At 38.7% G+C, this 18,794-nt stretch overlaps 2 protein-coding genes across 6 annotated transcripts in view; one reads left to right on the top strand and one right to left on the bottom strand.

Annotated features, from left to right (window-relative positions):
• The window catches only part of LOC139820820 (WD repeat-containing protein 18), a 187,759-nt gene that overhangs the window by 127,582 nt on the left and 41,383 nt on the right, over positions 1-18,794 (top strand). The window contains exon 1 of one of the 2 annotated variants that reach the window (XM_071791371.1): positions 5,077-5,174. The exons of the other annotated variant lie outside the window; for it this stretch is intronic. The gene's annotated coding sequence lies outside the window, so the exon portion shown is untranslated. Of the gene's footprint in view, positions 1-5,076; positions 5,175-18,794 lie in introns of those variants that run through there. 2 annotated transcript variants of the gene reach the window in all.
• The window catches only part of LOC139820695 (protein kinase C-binding protein NELL1), a 76,098-nt gene that overhangs the window by 29,949 nt on the left and 27,355 nt on the right, over positions 1-18,794 (bottom strand). For all 4 annotated transcript variants that reach the window (XM_071791169.1, XM_071791162.1, XM_071791153.1 and 1 more), the window contains exon 2: positions 2,222-2,434. In XM_071791169.1, coding sequence (XP_071647270.1) covers positions 2,222-2,434 — 213 coding nt within the window. The remainder of the gene's footprint in view (positions 1-2,221; positions 2,435-18,794) is intronic.

An 18,794-nucleotide genomic window follows, 5' to 3' on the forward strand; every position in this document is an offset into this window, starting at 1 on the left:
TTTTTAATTGTGGATTTTAAAATTAAACTAATATTGCAATTTTGTAAACGTTTATTTTAAAATTAAACTAATATTGCAATTTTGTAAACGTTTATTGATTGTGTTATTAATATAATAGTATGATTGCTTTTGAAGCAATTCAGTTAAAGTACAAGATGATACAAATAGCTTTGCTTTTAATCTCGGCAGGATGCTTTTAATTCTTATCAGGAGATAAATCTCATCTCGTTCATTAACTGAAGAGTTCAGTCATCAAACTGTGATATAAATATTCGTCATTCGTCGCTCGTCATCTTTCGAATCAGATAACGAGAATTCGATGGAATTAAAACAAACGGCATGGGCATAAGAAAGAAACTATATTACGATTACATCTGGTATCCCTCTAATATGAGGAGGAAAACGTGAGTGCGAGAGCGAACGGAGAGAGGCGACAGAGGGAGAGTAGGACCAGGAGCGTCAAAAACTCGCAGACGATATGAGGAACAAAAAAGGATTCCCCCCCTTTTATACATTCCCGATGTTGCGAACCATGAAGAGCCTTTGCCTAACTTCCACGAAAGCGTTTCTATGAGGGTGCAGCTCGAAGAAGGGCGTCGGTGTAATTGAAATTTCTTTCGGGGAAACCCTATACTCCCGCGGCACGACTTCAACTTCCCTCCCTCTTCCCGCTTCCAAGTCCGCTTTCCGCGGCCGTTGCACTGCCGCCCACACATCCACGTGGCTTGGACACCACCCGCCGCCGAAGGGCGCGGGGATGCCCCGATATAATTGGATACACCATGTTACGGGGTTGAATAGACGACGTGCTCGTCGATGTGAAGGGTCGCCCATTTAACAGGAACATCGTTTAACTCTTTCGCGAGCGCGATCAGTTTCAAAAAGTATGTACACATGCCGCGTCACGTGCAAAAGTAACGGATAAAAAAAACTAACAATGGTTCAATAATTGTTGTTTATATTATATGTCAGTCGTATTATTCTAAAATAAAATAAATGCTAGATATTCATCAACTGTCGAAAGTATTCTGAAACGAGTATTAACTTCCTGAAATTCGAGAGAACAATCGATATACTCGTCACAGGGGAATACCCTCTTGGCGTCTGCGAGCGGAGACGACGCGTAGGCGGTGCTATCAAACTGACCTTTCGCAATATCGATTAATCGCACGTTGCATAACCAGCATCGTGTAATGAGAGGCAAATGCATCCATCAAGAGGCAACGTAGCCTGCTTGTCGTTGAATTTTTGTTCGTCATTTTTCAAGCAACTAATTTTGGAACAGGATTCTCCGTTGAATTGCAAATTAATCGTAAATTTTATGCAATTCGTTACAGTACTACATGGCATTAAATTAAGAAAATGCACAAAATCTAACAAGAAATTATAGATATAAATATATATTCCACATTTTGTGAATTGTTGCAAAATGCATAAACTGTTTTCTAAATATCATAATTTCGTAGTATAAAACGTGATGCCATTATTTATGATATCAAATCACGAAAATTTCTATGAATTCTTATTTCAAGATAATTTGCTTTGCGCTTTATTTTCTTTTATGCCGTCGTTCTCAACTTAATTCCTGGGGTGGATTTCGTGGCACGGAGATAAGTTTCGTGGGTTATAACTCAAAGAACGCAAACATCGTCTTTACGAGACATAATAATTGCAATGTGTGCTACACGGAGGAGCGAGAGGAGAATCGCTCGCGTAAAGAACGCCTCGGCGATATGCAAATTAAGAGAGTATTCAGGTTAAGAGAGCATTACCGAAGTGGCAGCTTCGTGTACGAGCCACGATTTATTGCGTAATATATATTATAGCTCCGAGGGGGTGTGAATCAAGTAAGTAAAAGGTTTTATTTCCTCTTATATCTGTAGCAATACGAGCGTGACTGCAACGCGTGCTTAATCCATTTCTTACTATTTCGATTATGTTTTGCAAATATTAAAACATTTGTAAGATACATTTTTAAAATTGCATCCCTTCTAAGGCAACTTCCTGTCGAGAAATTAAATTGTCTGCGGGAAATGCAATTAGAAAAGAAACATGTGATGTTTGATTATTGATTGATTCTTTTCTACATTTAAGATTAAAGTCGCTATGTTGCGATGTCCGGGAATTATTTTATCATCATGCAGACGATGATTAAAGATTTTGAGAATATCTCGAATAAAAAGTCGAGCCGGGCCGAAAATACCGAACAAAGTTGACTCACCCTGAAGATAATAGGCTGGTCTCAGTCTAACCAGACCCGGCACCTGCGTAACGCCCTGTCGAGTAGTATTGTGAAGCTGTAGGGCTGTTAATAGATCTATACCTCCTCCAGGGTCGCTCCCTGTCCTTGTTCTCGTGCCGAGGACTACGTTAGGTCCTTCTGTAACCGAAGATACCGCCGTCTCTTCCTCTTTCTTATTCGTCGTTCCAGACACTGAAACAGTCAATTTAAGACATCTGTTATAACAGTCACTTGATTATTGTTATATCACTACTACGCAAAAACTTTAATGACACGACAGTGACGACAGTCAATTATATCAAAGATGACAATTCTATCCCACTTCTAAGAATTCCGCATTCATGTTATGTAAATCGAGCAACATCATATTGTTTCGATCCAATATGCAAAATTTATCTCTGCGTGATAAAAGGACTTTGAATTTGTTTTGTTCATCGGACAATTATTCATTTTTCTTCTTTTCTCTCAACTATTCGATTTCGGTTACATTCGTTAGCAAGGAAAAGTCCCCCATCAGTAGAGTTAATTTCCCGATGAAATTACAACTAATCTTTCATCAGATCAAATCAAAAAGACGAGGAAAAGGAAGAAGAAGAAAAGAAGAAGGAGAAGAAAACGATCATAGATGACGTAGACTTCTCGAAATGGTGGTATTGATCGACTCTTCACAGCGTCGCTCGTTATCGGCGTTTCCGTGCTTTTCCCCGTTCCATGAAGCCTTCAACCCCTTCCGCGAAACCGTCCGCCCCGTAAACAGCCTGTTTTATCTATCGCATCTCTCTCTCTTTCTTTCTCTGTATAAGTGAAATCCATTCCGCCTCTGTCGCGCCGACTTCACGTTGATAATGATTGAAGTCCCGTGAAAAAAAGTTTGCCGGTCTGTCCGTTTTGGGCGGACAACCCCTCAGCTGAACTGGCTGCTACTTTCGCGATGAGCGACAACCCTTGATGTTCAGTTACGTGAGACACACGGTCGCCACGAAAACCTGCTCTTCCCTTCTGACAAAGACTGATTGGTGGAAAGTCGAAAGAGGACGTTAATGGATAAGATGTGTAGAACTGATACGACGAAGGCGGATATTTATAATGAGGTATCCTATATATGTTGATAGAAAACAAAAAATTCTTTTAAATCTTCTTTTAAATCTGATTCTTTCAAATGCTTTTAAATCGTTTAAATTTTTAAAAATAATATCTAATATAAATCTTTCTCATTCTTTTACAAAATTCATTACTCTGAAAAATTTATTTTCTTAACATTCTTTTCATAAAGAATTCGAATACATTCGTGAATGAAATTTTATTCTGAGGTTGCAAAAATCACTATTTCTACAACGTAAAATAATTGTGAGATATTTCTATTTTATAGTTTTATAACTTATTTAGCTTAATTCGACTAAAGTATAGCAGTATAATTAAATCTAATAGATAAATTGTTGGCTTGGCTGTATGCACTAGTATAAAATCAATTAAACATTAATAATGACGAAGAGATGTGAATACTTTTTCCGATATCGAATGTGATCCGATTACAACTCTTTCTAATGATTTAAAAATTAAGAACTTTTGTCCCTTCTGGATGATAGAAATGAATTAATAAAATAACGATGTCAGAGAGATCGGCAATGAGGGTTTTTCAATCGATTGCATTCGTTGTAATAATATTGAAGACAAAGATAAGTAGATATGCGGAGGAAAACGCGAAGTTAATAAATCAGAACATAAACAGTGTTGGCAACATTCATCGCCAACAGGAAGGCGTGCGTCCAAGAGTACGATTTGTTTAAATGCAGTCACCGAAATCTAGAATGATATTTTTAGCCCGCGTTAAGAAAACACCAGGCAGGTGTCTGTAAGCAGGTTCACCGCCGATCATTTCGCGTCCTCAAAGTTTATTTACGCACATATGCTCCTCTTTGAACACCACGAGATTCACACATCGCTAGGCAAACACATCAAACTAATGTTCCTTTACATCATAAACGATAGACCCAATTTCTTACGAAAATAATCTGATAATACATGTTCCTACTCTTTGATTGAATACAATAAACCTTCTTAAGAGAGACATAATAATTATGCCTAATGATAATAATGCTTAAATTGAATAAAATATTTCTGTTCAAAAATAAACGAAATGTTTGATTAATTTAACAATTATATTTTACGAATCTTTTAATCAATACCATGGCTAGAGCTCATATTATTATATTTTATGTAAATATAGAATTATATTAAAATTTCATGTAATACCTACAGATTTAAGGGGAGTACATAACACGATTGATTATTGCAATGATTACATCATGTACGGAACTTCCATTTGTAGATATTGTCTTTGTTACATTTCGAAGGACTATTATTGACTATTTTTCTTATCTAATATAATAATGACAATTGAATAGAAGTGAAAATTAAATTGTATATTGGTCTTTTTATTAAAAATTTTTTTATTTTTTATGTAGCTGGAATAATTTATAGTCATATGATATTATATTATAAGTATTTTTGTCATATTATCATTTTTTTTATTTTCATTGTATTTCGAGTTAATAGAATATTTATGAAATATCTCTTTCTCTAGAGTAATATAATAGCACTGATAAAATTGCCATCTGTAACTTTCTTAATTAACCGAAACTGAAAATGGTGGCGCCTATGTGACTCGTTACACAAGAGATTTCGTCGGTACTAGAAAACGCGTAAGCGTCTTCTAAGACGGGATGACGTTGGGTGAAGGATGGACGGAACAGTGGCAGACTGCCGGGCGTCGCGACGCCCGGTATCGAACCGTACGCGGCATTATCGTCAAATTCGCGAGAGGGAGAGCGGAAGAGTAAGAGAGAACACGTGACACGTGGTGTCTCTCCTGGCACGACCGTCACCGTCACATTTCTGGCATTCACAACGACTGCTACGATTACATCGATAAGTAAGTACGTCAGAGTCGACATCATCGTTCTCATCGTAAATAAAAGTTTAATTAATTTATAAAAATTATACCTTTACGCTATATGTGTCGGATCACATTACACAATATAAAAATTAAATTACCGTTCTATATTATAAATATCTATAATTCACAAGGATGAAAATTTAATATATAACATTTACGTAAGAAATATAATTCGAAATGTTGATAACTCTATCGAGATATCGAGCTGGCAATTACTGAAATTATGTTTTCATTTTTGTACGTTCGTGTTTCGCTTAATAACTCATGCCGAAGAGCAATCCTATCTCTGTTACCGATCACACCCATTCGACATCAAGTCGTTAAATCGCACACCGGCTGATCGTCGCATGACCGTGTCTTTCATTCACGGCGACGATGAAGCGAGGCGGTACCGAATGCCAGAGACTGTGTGTGCTCGCTCGCGAATCGATAACACGCGACGGTCAAGCCGCGCGGAAACCAACCCGTCCTCGTACACGGCACACGACTCATCGATCGACACCTTCCGTTCCTCCGCGACCTCCGGTCCCCCTTGGCACGAGTCTCGCGGTCGGCTCCTCGAGGGGGTCGCAGCCCCCGGAAATCCGGAAGCCCGGAACCGGCGAGACAGACCGGGGAACACCGAAACGCGCGGCGATGAATTTCGTCAAATACGCACGAGCGCACATTATCGAGATGTTCGTTCTTCCATGCTTTCCGCGTTACAAGACTTGGCAAACTTTTTCACCCTGAAAACATTGCCGCCGGAATTTTTGTGTAACGACAGGATCTCCTTGCTTCTTTAACTCTCGAACAGGAAACGAGTTTTGTCAGTGACAAGTAATAAAATATAGAATTTATAGTTATGTTAAAATTGTTATAAACTTCTTTTTATGTCTTGTTTAAATTGATCAATTGATTAATTAATAAGAATGTTAGCAACAAAATAATAATAGTAAAGCTGCGATTATTTTATAAATAATTATTTTAAAACAATTGTTGAAGTAGAGTTTAATACATAAATATGATAAAAATTTAATTCGTAAGTATGATAATATGATTTTGATAAATTAGAAATTATGTTATTATATATATATCTTGATGTTATTAGATGGAAGTACTCACGTTTGGAGACATCTTCCTGTTTGTCAAACTTTCCTATCTTTAACTGTCCCGTTACTATTGTCACAAGAATAAGAAAACACCAAGATGACACTGTTCTTCTCAACGCGAGAGACGACATAGTTATTTTATAATCACATGACGATTGTTCGCTCACTCTCTTTAGCTTTTTATTATATATTACTCGTTACATATTTGATGTAATTCAAAATAAATACTTAATACTGTCCGTGCTCTCTGCGCTTATGTTAAAGCGAAAGACATAACAAAAGAAATTGACAAAGGTATAACAAATTCCGTTGAGATCCAGCTCGTCCATTATTTTCACGACCCCATTCTGTCCACCGGCCACCTCAGAACATCAATGATATACACCGTGTGTCGCTCATCGCGACAAACCGTGATCGATCGCCGGCGAAATCTGGCCTTTGCTGCACCATCGAGGTAGTTCACGATCGACTGACTTCGGCATCGGGGGGGGGGATTCTTCGATCGCAGGCCAGAAATCGCCTGGCCGGCCGGGCAACGGTATTTCGCGGCGTCAGCGTAAAAAAGTGACGTCTGGTCTCGCACACGAGCCGAGCCGTCGCCATGCGATGCGACGCGGACGTCCGCCGCGTGTTCGATTTTCCCGGCAGTGGATCGTCGAATTTTGCCGGTGCGATAATACGGCGGCCGCCGCCACCTCGCGCGTGCTCATTCGATCATCAAACGGTCAAGGTCGCGGCTCTAGTTGGTCGACGACTCGCCTCACGCTAGAGTTGCCCCTCTTCCCTCGATATTTTTCTTTTTTTTCACGTCGCGGAGAAAAGCGAGAGTGAGAAAGAATCTTACGAGAAAAGCAGATAAGAATTTCCGCTCGAATAACTTTTTTTTTCAAAATCTCGATTATTTTAAAAATATATTTGCTTTCTAATTTCAAATCGCAGTTCGATGCGTATAATTTTTGTTTTCCGATATTATAGTCTTGCGATATGTTTCACACGCGACGGTTGATTAGTCGTGAAACAATGCGGCGCGTTGCGATCGGTGTTTCCGCGTAATTCAATTTTGCATTAAATCTAATTGCACTCGCGGCATCCGTTTTGATGTGAAACGCCCGCGGTTACGGCCGCGGCGTCGTCGACAAGGCCGCCTCTAATGAGAGCAATCTGCAGTAATCGCTTTTGCAGCCTCATAAAAGCCGCAACGAATCACCCAAAGGCCAATTTCTCCCTCGATCACCGATGCTCTTGCACCGCGGCTGTTCGATTGATGCATTTACACATAGAAACAACTGTCATGATTCATCGCACGATTGTTGCCCGATATAATCCATTTTTATACGTAATATATTATAAAGTGGAAAATAGTTTTCTACGATACGTGCAAAAAGAATCTCACCACAATTGTGTGGGAAAGAAAAATATTTTGAATTATAGATTAAGTAGAAACGCAATGAAATTCTCAGGACGTATTACAATGCATTCCCAGAAGAAAGCACGCAACATTATGCATGCAGGTATAACTTGGCATAAGCTCATCTATGCTTGTCTGATACTCAATATTTCAACGGCTGAGGAATCTGTCACACGTCTATCCAATATAGCGCATATATCTAGCAATATCAAGTACGTACGGGGGTACATGAACATGTCATACGTCTGTCACGCTGAACGGTATAAGAATATAGTCTTGGAGAGAATCCAATATTTACGTTTCGAGCTGCACGCGTTTAAAGCTAATTATCGAATTATCTAGGGTCTAATATATTTTGCGGTTGAAAACATTGTTCGATCTTAATTCTATATTCGACGTTTGATAGAAGGGAGAGTAATTCACGTGACGCAATGCGGATGCTGGGTATACAGATTGAGCTTGCGGCTCAGATTATACGATTGTGCAATGAAATTTATACGGCAGATTATATACAGGGCAGGATAAATGCGAAGCGTAACATGGCGAGCATCCACTATGAAGGGGAGGCCTAATCCTCTATTACGACGCGCACACACACACACACGACCCCTTTATTAATACGGCTGCCATAACGTCGGCCATAACGACCGAATAACAGAATATTATAAATAAGCCAATATAGCGCATGGATTTTATTATCATACGAATTGCCACCCAACAGGCGCTGAAGACACAACGATTCGCCATGTTGACCTAATCGCTGTGCGATAACGCAATCGCTATATCTATGCACGTTACCGCACACGTTACCGTACATGCACCATATAACGTTACATACAAAGGGAAATTAATATAAAATTTTTATTCAAAATTAAAAAATGTTTATATTGAGTATACCATTTAATTTCTTAAGAATTTAATTAATAAGAGAGACAGTATTTTATTGATCGAATCTGCTTTTCTACTTTTGAGAACTTTTAAAGAAATTCAGATGCATTTTTCTTACGATACTCAAGTGCATCTCCCTGGTACCAAAAGGTTACCAAAGGTTGAAAAGGTGACAAAGGGGATTACCGCTATCGCGTTATGCATACACACATCGACGAGAGGCAGCTCGGAGCTACCTTGGCTCAAATAATCTCGGCACTGAGATCCCGATGAGATAAAGCTCGCGCGACTAGATAAGGGCGTAATGGGGAAACTATGCGAAGAATCCATTAGTTCTACGTTCGCGCCGCGAACAATGGTGTTAACGCGCTGCGTCAATGTTTGACGCTCCGGCTGGCTCCCTTGTCTAAACGAGATTAGGCTATTTTCCACGCTCTCTCGCGTGGACATCCCCAGTCAGTCAGGTGCCGCGACTGAGTGCGGCGCGAGGATATCTAAATCCGCCCCGTTCTATTCTTAATAGAGGTGCCGCCGCGATTCTCTTCACTTCTCCTGCTTGATCGGCTTCGTTCGAGCGGGGGAATTCGGTTCTTTATGGCGGCATCGAAGGCCCATTCTTTAAGGAAAACCCACGCACGACACTGACTCGTTTTTCTTCTGGCGCTGTCCAATTTTAATGGGACAATGCTTTTATGCAGAAGCATCATCCCATGCAACATTTTTACGTAAAAGACATGACATCACGCGATATCCGTCTAGTTCGATGCTATGCTAAAATTTAACAGGCAGTTGACAATTTTATTTATTTGATATCGCGAACGAATAATATTCTGTATTTTAAATAAAAGTATTTATACAGCATTGATAGAGGAATATAGCTAGCGCTGTTTGCGTCGTAAACATTCAAAAATCGGAAGAGAAATATCAATATTTTAGTACGGTGGAGAAATAATGCATGCATCTTTATCGGATTACTCGATCAGCAATTGAACACGCGTCACGGAATGATTCATTCGTGTAAACAGGTGAGATATAAAATCACAATTTGGAATCTCGCGTTATTTTTACGCGCGTCAGTTCTTAACGCGTTAAAATATTTAAGCGCCAATCGCGAAACGCGGAGCAACCGAACAATTTACGTTCCATCGCAAAACCATCCCGTGTATGTCGGCTATTGATCAAGCTCATATCGAGCCAGAGATATTTATTGGTATATTCACAGATATTTCCCATTATCGATAAATGCATTAGTAAGTAATTTTACGTATTCGAGAATTGATACGACAATATTATTGCAATTATTTCTTTAAGTTTTTTAGAATAGCTAATCTCCGAAATTCATTTAAAAAATGTGTCGTTAAACGTTAATGTAATGCAGCGTTTTTGTATAATAAATTATATATATATCGTTAATATGTTTAAAAATTCATCAATTAAATGGTTTTATCTCAATATTGTCGACTGTCATATTCCAGTCACGTATATCTACTTAGCTAGATAAGCTTAAGGAATCGAAACTCGATGAGGATTATGTATCATGGAGGCGACCCCTTTAATCCTTGCTTAATTAAAGGGATGGTCGCGAGGCAACGGCTGTATAATTCGCTTATATCACTTCTCGATTCCGGCGGTGAAGGACAGTAACCCCGTGTTGTTTAGTTCCGACGATTTTTCTCCAATCTGATCATCGAATTACGCGATAAAAATAAAGACGAAAATAACTATGAGAAATCAGAGCGCCGGTTTGTTTACATGTGCAATTTATACGCGAAATTTGCTGGAAATTCTCTATAGATGTCTTAAAGGTCACAAACTTAATGCTATTAATTTATATGTGTAACGACTGGCAGTTACGAAGCATTATGAAAGTTACGGAAGTAAGAAATGATTAGGCGAGAGTTGGATATTACCGAGCCCTTAAGAACTGAAGCGTATATCTAAGCTCAGAAATGCTTCAAAAAAACAAAATGTGCAGTTTTAGATAGGTAATTTATTTGGCTATCCATATATCATAGCAATAATCTTGAAAGTTAAACACAAACTGAAATATTAATAATTTTCCAAAAAATGAGAAAACGCGGTATTATCAAACTGGTCTGATAATATCGTGACCAGGTCTGATAAAATCGTGCCCAGTTTAATAAAACCGTGCCTATAAAAATTACTCTGGCTTCAGCCAGCGACATGAAGTAGAACACAATAACAAAATGTTTTTTTATATTTATGCATTAATATCGCCTGGTAGGTACCTACATATAAAAATAAGTAAATGTGTTAACAAATAACGATCATTATAAATTTAAATCAAAACCTAAGCAATAACGATCTTTTCTGTAAGCATCTTACATTGTAAACTAAACAGTCTTGGTAACTCTTAACACACAGTTATCGTTATACCTATGAGTATTATACCTTGGGCGTGAAATTATCAAACTCAATTATTTCACTTTACAACCTTAAAACATATAGGAAAGAAACGCGTGTTTCTAAAATCACTTTCCAACCTAATTTTATAGTGTTTTAGCCTATCAAATCCGTCAAACTTATTTCTCTAATGTAAATATTATATTACTCACCTCTTATCGAAACTACCAGCAAAATTGCAACGAATAAGCAGAAAAGCTTTCAGAGCGCAGTGTCTTTACATGGACGGCCGGAACGAATTGACGGCGCATGCGGGTGGGATATTTCGTGTTACTCTATGATATTAACATCATTGTAGGTGCGTTATACAAATAGTTACGCACGGTAATATCCAACTCTCCCCTATTTCTAGTGATATTTGATGGCATAATTGAGGAATTAAATATATAACCAATTTACTCAGAATGTATATGAATTTAGTAGCTTTTACAGATAATAATAATCGAATTCAAAACTCTGTAAAGCGTCGCGCTATTATATTAATAACGCGACAAAGTGATACGCAACAAACATACAATGATTGTATAAACAGTTCAGCTTCTCCATCCGCAGAAATATATTCTAATTTAAAGGGAATAAAACGCAGGAGACGCATTTTCTGCTACATTCCCGAAATAACGTTGTCACTCAGTCACGAATATTATAAGCCGCGGTACACACTTCGGTAAAGCGCGGGCGTGTCGTGAAGCTAATGAAGGGTTAAGTTGTCAGGTTTCGCAATGGATTATAGCAAAGGGGGTAGAAGGGAGGGGGCAAATAAAAGGGTGGCGGGAATGGGAATAGGGCGCGTTTCACGGGCAACAAAATCACGCGTGAAGCTTTACGAGCCCTCCAAACTACTATTTTTGCGACAACTCGTAAGCCGGCTACAACGATGCTGCTTTACGAGGCGAGCCTCCGTGACGTGCTTCCAAAATGATGGTTCGCCACGAGACACGTGAGAAACGCCCGCGTGTATCCGCGATGTAAATATCTCTACATCGTCGTGCAGTCGCATCGTTAAATTACAGGCATAGATCTATGATTTGATATATCGTAACTTTTTTAGATTTGACAATCCATTGCTGTGTAATTCGAGATTTCTAGGATCAGGTTTTATCTTAGACTTTATATTGTATAAAAATTGCGACTCTTTCGTATTCTCGTCTGTGCTCTTTAAGTCGCTCATTAAATTAAGAATCTTTTTAATTCGTTTCTCCCCTTTAACGATTAGGTAATCTTAAGCGACGAAGGGGAAGACGGCACCCTAAGTTTATTCCCGAACTTCCGTTATCGTCCCGGGATTAATAGTCGTTTCATCGTTTCACAGCGAGTTCGTATATCGTGGTCCGTCACGATCAGACTGGATGGAGTCGTCGTCGGTTTGACGAATCGCGACGATCTATATTCCAGCGCGTCAAGTGCACACGACGTTGTAATTGGTTGCCGCTGCTGCGGCTGGCTTTGCTCCTGTCGCGGACACGGTAACGATATCGTAAATCCAAGCGTCATTAGCAATGAAACTAGTGCTCCGCTTTATGCCGAGTGCCTTCGAGGCGCGCGGGAATGATATGATACGTGCGTCAAAACCATTGTCATTTGCGCCGCGCCACGCGTATCGCGTGTTGCCGAGGACACGCTCGTAACAAGTATTGCTTCACGGTCATAATATCGTCGTCATCGTCGATGCAATATATTACGGAGTATTATTAATTGACTGCTTAATATTTCACGATCATGCAAACTTCCCTGCGACCACAACACATTATCGCGCGAAGCGACGCACAGTTGCTTGACAAACTGAAATCGTTAAAGCGCGTATCGATTCGCGTTAGGGGAAAATGAGTTAAGTACACAAGCCAACGAATGTGTCTATCAAAAAAAAAAAAAAAAAATAACAGACTTTTACTTTAAAGCCGGTAAAAGTTTTATTTTTTGTCTGCTCTATTTTTTAAGTAAATATTTGTTGAAATAGTAATTAATTTGCGTAAAAAAATAAGTTAAATCAAATTATTAGAGAAAATAGAATCAACTTTTGCTTGCAAATTAATAAAATCGCTTCTTCTGTAATTTGAGCGGCGTTTAACAAATGCAATTCCCATATCTGGGGATTAATTGCGACTTAAGTACGACGGAAGGAAGGATTATAGCGAACTCACGAGACATCAACCGATCGGTCGCGCAGCGTCTCGACGCCTTGGCGCCGCTCACATACGAACGCGTTCATATAATCGTGCACTATACACACCTCTGCTGAATAAACTGTAAAGTCAACTTTCCGATATTATATTTTGTAGACGTATTACTTTTCTTTTAATCATTTTTATTGTTTTCTTTGTGGAAGAAATTATTTTTTATGTTATATGTGTTGCGAATATTATCGAGAAATTTGAAATATAACATCTATTTCTGTTTTACTATGATTTTTTGAAAATTATAATTTTATACATAGCAATAAATTTTCTATTATTTTTATAATTTATTATTTCAATTTTCATTTTAACATTATGAGCATTAAATAATGTCAAAATATGTATATTTAATGGTAGTAGTATACTGTTTATTAAAATTATTACTATATAAAGAAGTATTTCTATTTTGAAAAGAATTTCATATACTTATATTAACTCATTTATGCGTTCAATCGCGCACACAAAGGGGGGCAGTTACCCCCGAAACGATTTCCTTGAGATTACAGCAGAAGCTGCGTAATAACCTTACGTAACCGAGGAAAAACAATGTGATACGAGCAATTATTCATCTCCAGCCTCTCAGAATTTGCGTGTCTCCGCTAGAAAAATATTGCAAAAACAGAAATATAATAACGCTCATGCGTCTTAGTTGACGCCAGAGTGGAAGGAAATTGCCCGACTGGAACAGGCGCCAGTCGGAGAAATAACGAGAATGCGAAAGGAAGAATAAAGAGATGAAAGAAAAATGGATAACTGAGATATAACTCGAGAGACGGTATGAAAATTATTTTTGACGAGGATTTATAGCAATGTTTCCACTCCGTGATCAAAGCCCTGTTCGCTCGATCGCTTAACCCTGCTCAGATCTCCATATTCCCATTTGCCACTTTGATTATATAATACTTGAACCAGGTTTGAAATAGGTTTTGTGTTTTTTTTTATGTAAAACAGAATTTACCTGAAAAATATTAGTCCTGAAATTAATTAACTAAACACTTGATTATTAAAGGAGAAAATTCTGTTAGAGATTTTTATTATCTTGTTAATGAATGTTTACATTTAATTCAGGAAATATTTGCTGCAGTTACAAATTATTAATTTGCAAGGGTGGTCTCAAATCTGTTAAGAACGTGTATGATTAATTTTTGAAACGCTACATGTAATATATTTCGCGATAAATCACGCCGCGGTAGACACAAACTGCACAATTGTGCGAGATTTAAGACTGCTCACTTTTCGTTTAATTCGTTGCGAGAAGCGCGAAGCGCAACATTAAATTCGCCAAGTTAAATGTGTATTCGCTGAGAGTGCTGTGTAAATTTGCGTCCGTCGTAAAGTCAGCATTTCCGAGCGAACGAATTTATTTGTCACGTGCTAAGGATCCGTCGCTCGATTCGCATGCGTCATTGGAAAGATTGATTTAACGGTGATGTTAATGTCAAAATTCTTCCGCAATGCGTGATGCCGAGAAATTAATAACTTCCGCGAGGAATTCGATGTCAGTTCCAGCCGTTAGATTTACAGGTGCATTTGTCGCGAAACATCTAGATATATTTCATCGATGCGAACGTACGCTACTGTCTTTGTTGCGAACTAAATTAATGTTAAAGCTGCGTAAATCATTTGATATTTATGGCCACGTGGTTATCGATATCTTTTATCCTGCGGACAAGTTCGCAAGTGAGAATTGGTTACGTGCGAAGTAAACGTCATACGATTTGTCATTTCTGATAACGAAAGCGGAAATAGAGATTCCAAAAGGATTATTTATTTTAAGTACTTGCTGCAAAGCAATACATATAAAGTTTAGGATATGTAATATCAGCACTTTCAAAGTCGAACGTTCCTAGTACGAGCTGATTTTATCGACGTCCTCGCACGAAAGCGCCAAGGCACGAGCCTTTCTCATGAAAATGGATATTTTTAGATAAAATTCTAGTAATACGGCCCACAAGAAAAAGGAATTGATTAATGCATGAACCTAAAAATACGTAAGCTTATACGAGAAGTTTACACGAAATCGCAAAGCGCTGATTAAACATTCATTCTCTTCCGTTTTTGAAAATTCTGTAAAATATGATCGTTTCCATTATGAATAGTCTGTTATTAATTATGTATCGCTATGTACTTTATTACTTATAATTTTTACTTATAGTTCATACAATACTATTAGTCACAGTAGTAAGTCCAAGTTCTCCACAATTCTTTAATGAAATTTAAAACATTGTATTTATTTATATATAATACATAATTACAAATTATCACAGATAATTGACTTAACAATAAGAATTTAAATAAAAAAATTTACTTGAAAAAATCTGTAAAAATAAAAGAGAGCTACGGTAAAAGGGAAATAAAATCTTTTTTTTTTAATTGCTGATGTAATTATCTTTAACGCTACTATATATTCTAAGTTATATGTGTTACAAAGACAATTTATTAATATTAACAACACTTGGAAATTCCCGATTCTTTTCCGATCCTTCGTGACTCAGCTTTTCATTTCGCCGGCGCACCCGCGTCTCCAGGAAGCGCCATAAGGAAATCAGAGTGCATTAAGCCGCGACCCCGTAGAACGAAGCGCAGAGCCGCGTATCGACAGTCATTCTCCTTTCGGGTATACAGCTTCCGGCAAAAGGGGTGCAAAGGGTCGATCGATAGAAGAGGCTGGCGGGGGTGGTTGCCGCCGAAGGGTACCGGCCCGGCTTAGAGGGAAGTGAAATACGCGTGAAGAGCTGCACTTTCGTAAATTCGTACGAATCACTTCCGTCGCTACACTCCGCCCTCATCATATATATGGGCTAGAAACGCGGGGGTGACTCCGAGACTGGATTGATCATACGCGGCGAAGTGGAGGACGAATGCAACCCTTGAGAATCTAACAAGCAATTGCAACGAAGTCACTGGAAAAGTTGCATTATGGTTTTCGGAGATGCAAGGAGGCGCAATTCGAAAAAATTTCTTAAAGAAATTAAGCAATTTATTCAAGAGAACGACATCTATAGTAATTGATTGCTGAAAAAAGTTAAAAAATCTTTTATCATACAATTTATAATACGTAATGCTCTATTGGATTTTAATTATTGACTTCCTTTTATATTCTATTGATGTCAAGATTTAATATCATTATCACGGAAAGTAAGCAGAATTGAAACACGCTATCCACTTCCGTTCATCGATATCTGCTAACTAATTAAAATGCCCGCATATCTATACAGGTGTATCTACACCTAATCGCATTTGAATTGCGAAGCACATTCATCGACCGACATATCTGCCAGTCATCATTTCTACCACTACAGTCGATCGAGGACAATCGACGAGGCCTAAGGCCTAACGGCCTTTCGAGAACGTCGGAAATCGCGAGTCGCCCTATAAATAATCCACGAGATCAAGCTAGAAATAATTGATGCCACCCTTATGAGAGTCATATATCGGCTCACGTTTTTAGCGAAAGTAAATTACCGCGCAAACAATTTATTCTTCTGTTCTAAAGTTGAACGGATACATATGTAATGTAGGCTTCCACTGATCGAACCAGAATTGTGGAGTTCGAAGGTCCGAAGGATGAGATCCAACATTTATGGTGCGAGAAACGCGGATTACAAATTTTTTAAATACTAAAAATGAAGTTTGACATTAAATCATTTTTAGAATATTCGTTAACTTCTCATTATCTAAATATAAGATCAATATATACTAAGCGTTTCAGTAATGGCAATGTTTATTTCTCAAAAGATCCTGACCTAGATATTCTAAGAATATTGCGATATAATGAATATAATAAAATTATCTAATATATCAATAGTAATTGTGCATAAATTTATTTTATTGAGGCTCGAGCTCCATCAGCGCTATATCATATTCAATTTCTTTCACATACTGGAGTGTTATCATGTACAATTTTAATTTGCCATTCTTTTTGATTCATAATGGGCGAAAACGGCGCCGGTGACCGCCGTTAAGATTCCGCCAGGTTTGCGACTAATGCGACCGAATAAAGGCCCGGTCCGAAAAACAATCTAACGAACATACGGCGCCCCTTCTGGCAAGCGCATGTGGGTCGAGTCGGCACGCGTGTGTGGGGGAGCACACAAAAGGCTGAGAAATGGTGAGCGAATTGCTCATTATCGAGTGGTCAGGACGTGCAAGGGGCGTCGAGGTCCCGTCGGGATTTCACGGCGGCTCCTCCGGAGACAGGCACGGTGGTGTGGCCCCGCTTAAGGGAGCCTGGGCCAACCCCCCCGAAATTGCGGATTTGCCGAGGGCGAGAATGAATCGCGCGAAAATTGTCTCTACCCTCGGTCGCCCATCACCCACACTTTTCATCTCCCTCGGGATGTCGGCTTTTTCAAATCTTGCTCATTCGAACCTTTTGTAAGTCTTAAGGGCTGTTTAAGCGGTGGAAACTCCGCATTTCTGGAAAGCGTAATCGTCGTTGATTGCGAGCGCTTTGATCGAAATCGGGGTACGATGATAATTTTGTAGAAAGTGCTATTAGAGGGTGTTAACTACAACAAACGTGAAATGTTATTCAAAAACTAAAATCTTGATCCGCTAGTTTTTGAGCCAGCATTTTTAATTTTTCATACGATATATTTCAAGATATTACTTATAATCAATTGTTATTAAAAAATTATGAAAATTATGAAAAAAACTCAAGAGAGAATTATTGCAATTATTACAAACGAAAAACGGGCTTTTAAATTAACAAACACTTCCAGCTCGATCCTCATAACGTCTCGAAAGCGAATACCTAATTACGAGTAAGGGGATACTCCCTGCAAGGCACTTCGCACCTGTCCCAAAGGGGACCTATGACAGGAGCGTGCCGGGCTCTTCAAGGGAAAAAAAACGGAAGAAGGCACGCGCCCTATCAAGAAGGAGCAAAAAAAGCAACTGAGAGGCGCCGGTACGTTAATTCCCATGTGGCTCTCGACGAGCAGCCATAGTGTGTGGTGTGTAGTATATACGTGTGGAAGAAGGGCGCGCCATGTTGTCTGGCCACCCCGCATTGCGCCAGTAAACTCGGCGAAATCCCGGACGTAACCCACCAGTAGTATCAGTCCGTCTCCATTTCTCCATCTCTTCGTTTGTCCTGCTGCTGTCTCCATCCAGAATTATCGCCTCTCGGGTCCTCTCTTCTTATGGGATTTTCCCTTGAGTTAGTATTTCGATTTTCGAAGTTTTTGCGAGGATAAAGGGTTGGAAGAAGTCGGACGAAGTTTCGTGATCAGCTTGGTAATTTCGAGTATAAGTTCCGTTATTTGTTTTCTTTTCACCGTGCGTGGGCGTGTATTTTACGATGAAACGGAAGGATTACATGAAGCTCCGAGAGGAACTGAGTCGAGTTCCATACCACATTGTTATTCATCACCGTACACCATTTCCAGAATAATAAACTGCGATCGTATCAACATTTCTATTTCGTTTGTAAACGCCAAGGAAAGCACGGAAATATAGTCACGAAATCCAATCTTATGTTGGGAACTCCATACGTTTCATTATTTCTTTCGTTTAGGCATTTCAAATTAAATTACTAATACATACAAAAAATACCTGTTCATTATATTATAAGGTTCATTATATTTATATTAAAAGTTGGGTAAGTAAA

The sequence above is a fragment of the Temnothorax longispinosus genome, chromosome 1 (assembly GCF_030848805.1).
Source record: "Temnothorax longispinosus isolate EJ_2023e chromosome 1, Tlon_JGU_v1, whole genome shotgun sequence".
Classification (NCBI taxonomy): domain Eukaryota; kingdom Metazoa; phylum Arthropoda; class Insecta; order Hymenoptera; family Formicidae; genus Temnothorax; species Temnothorax longispinosus.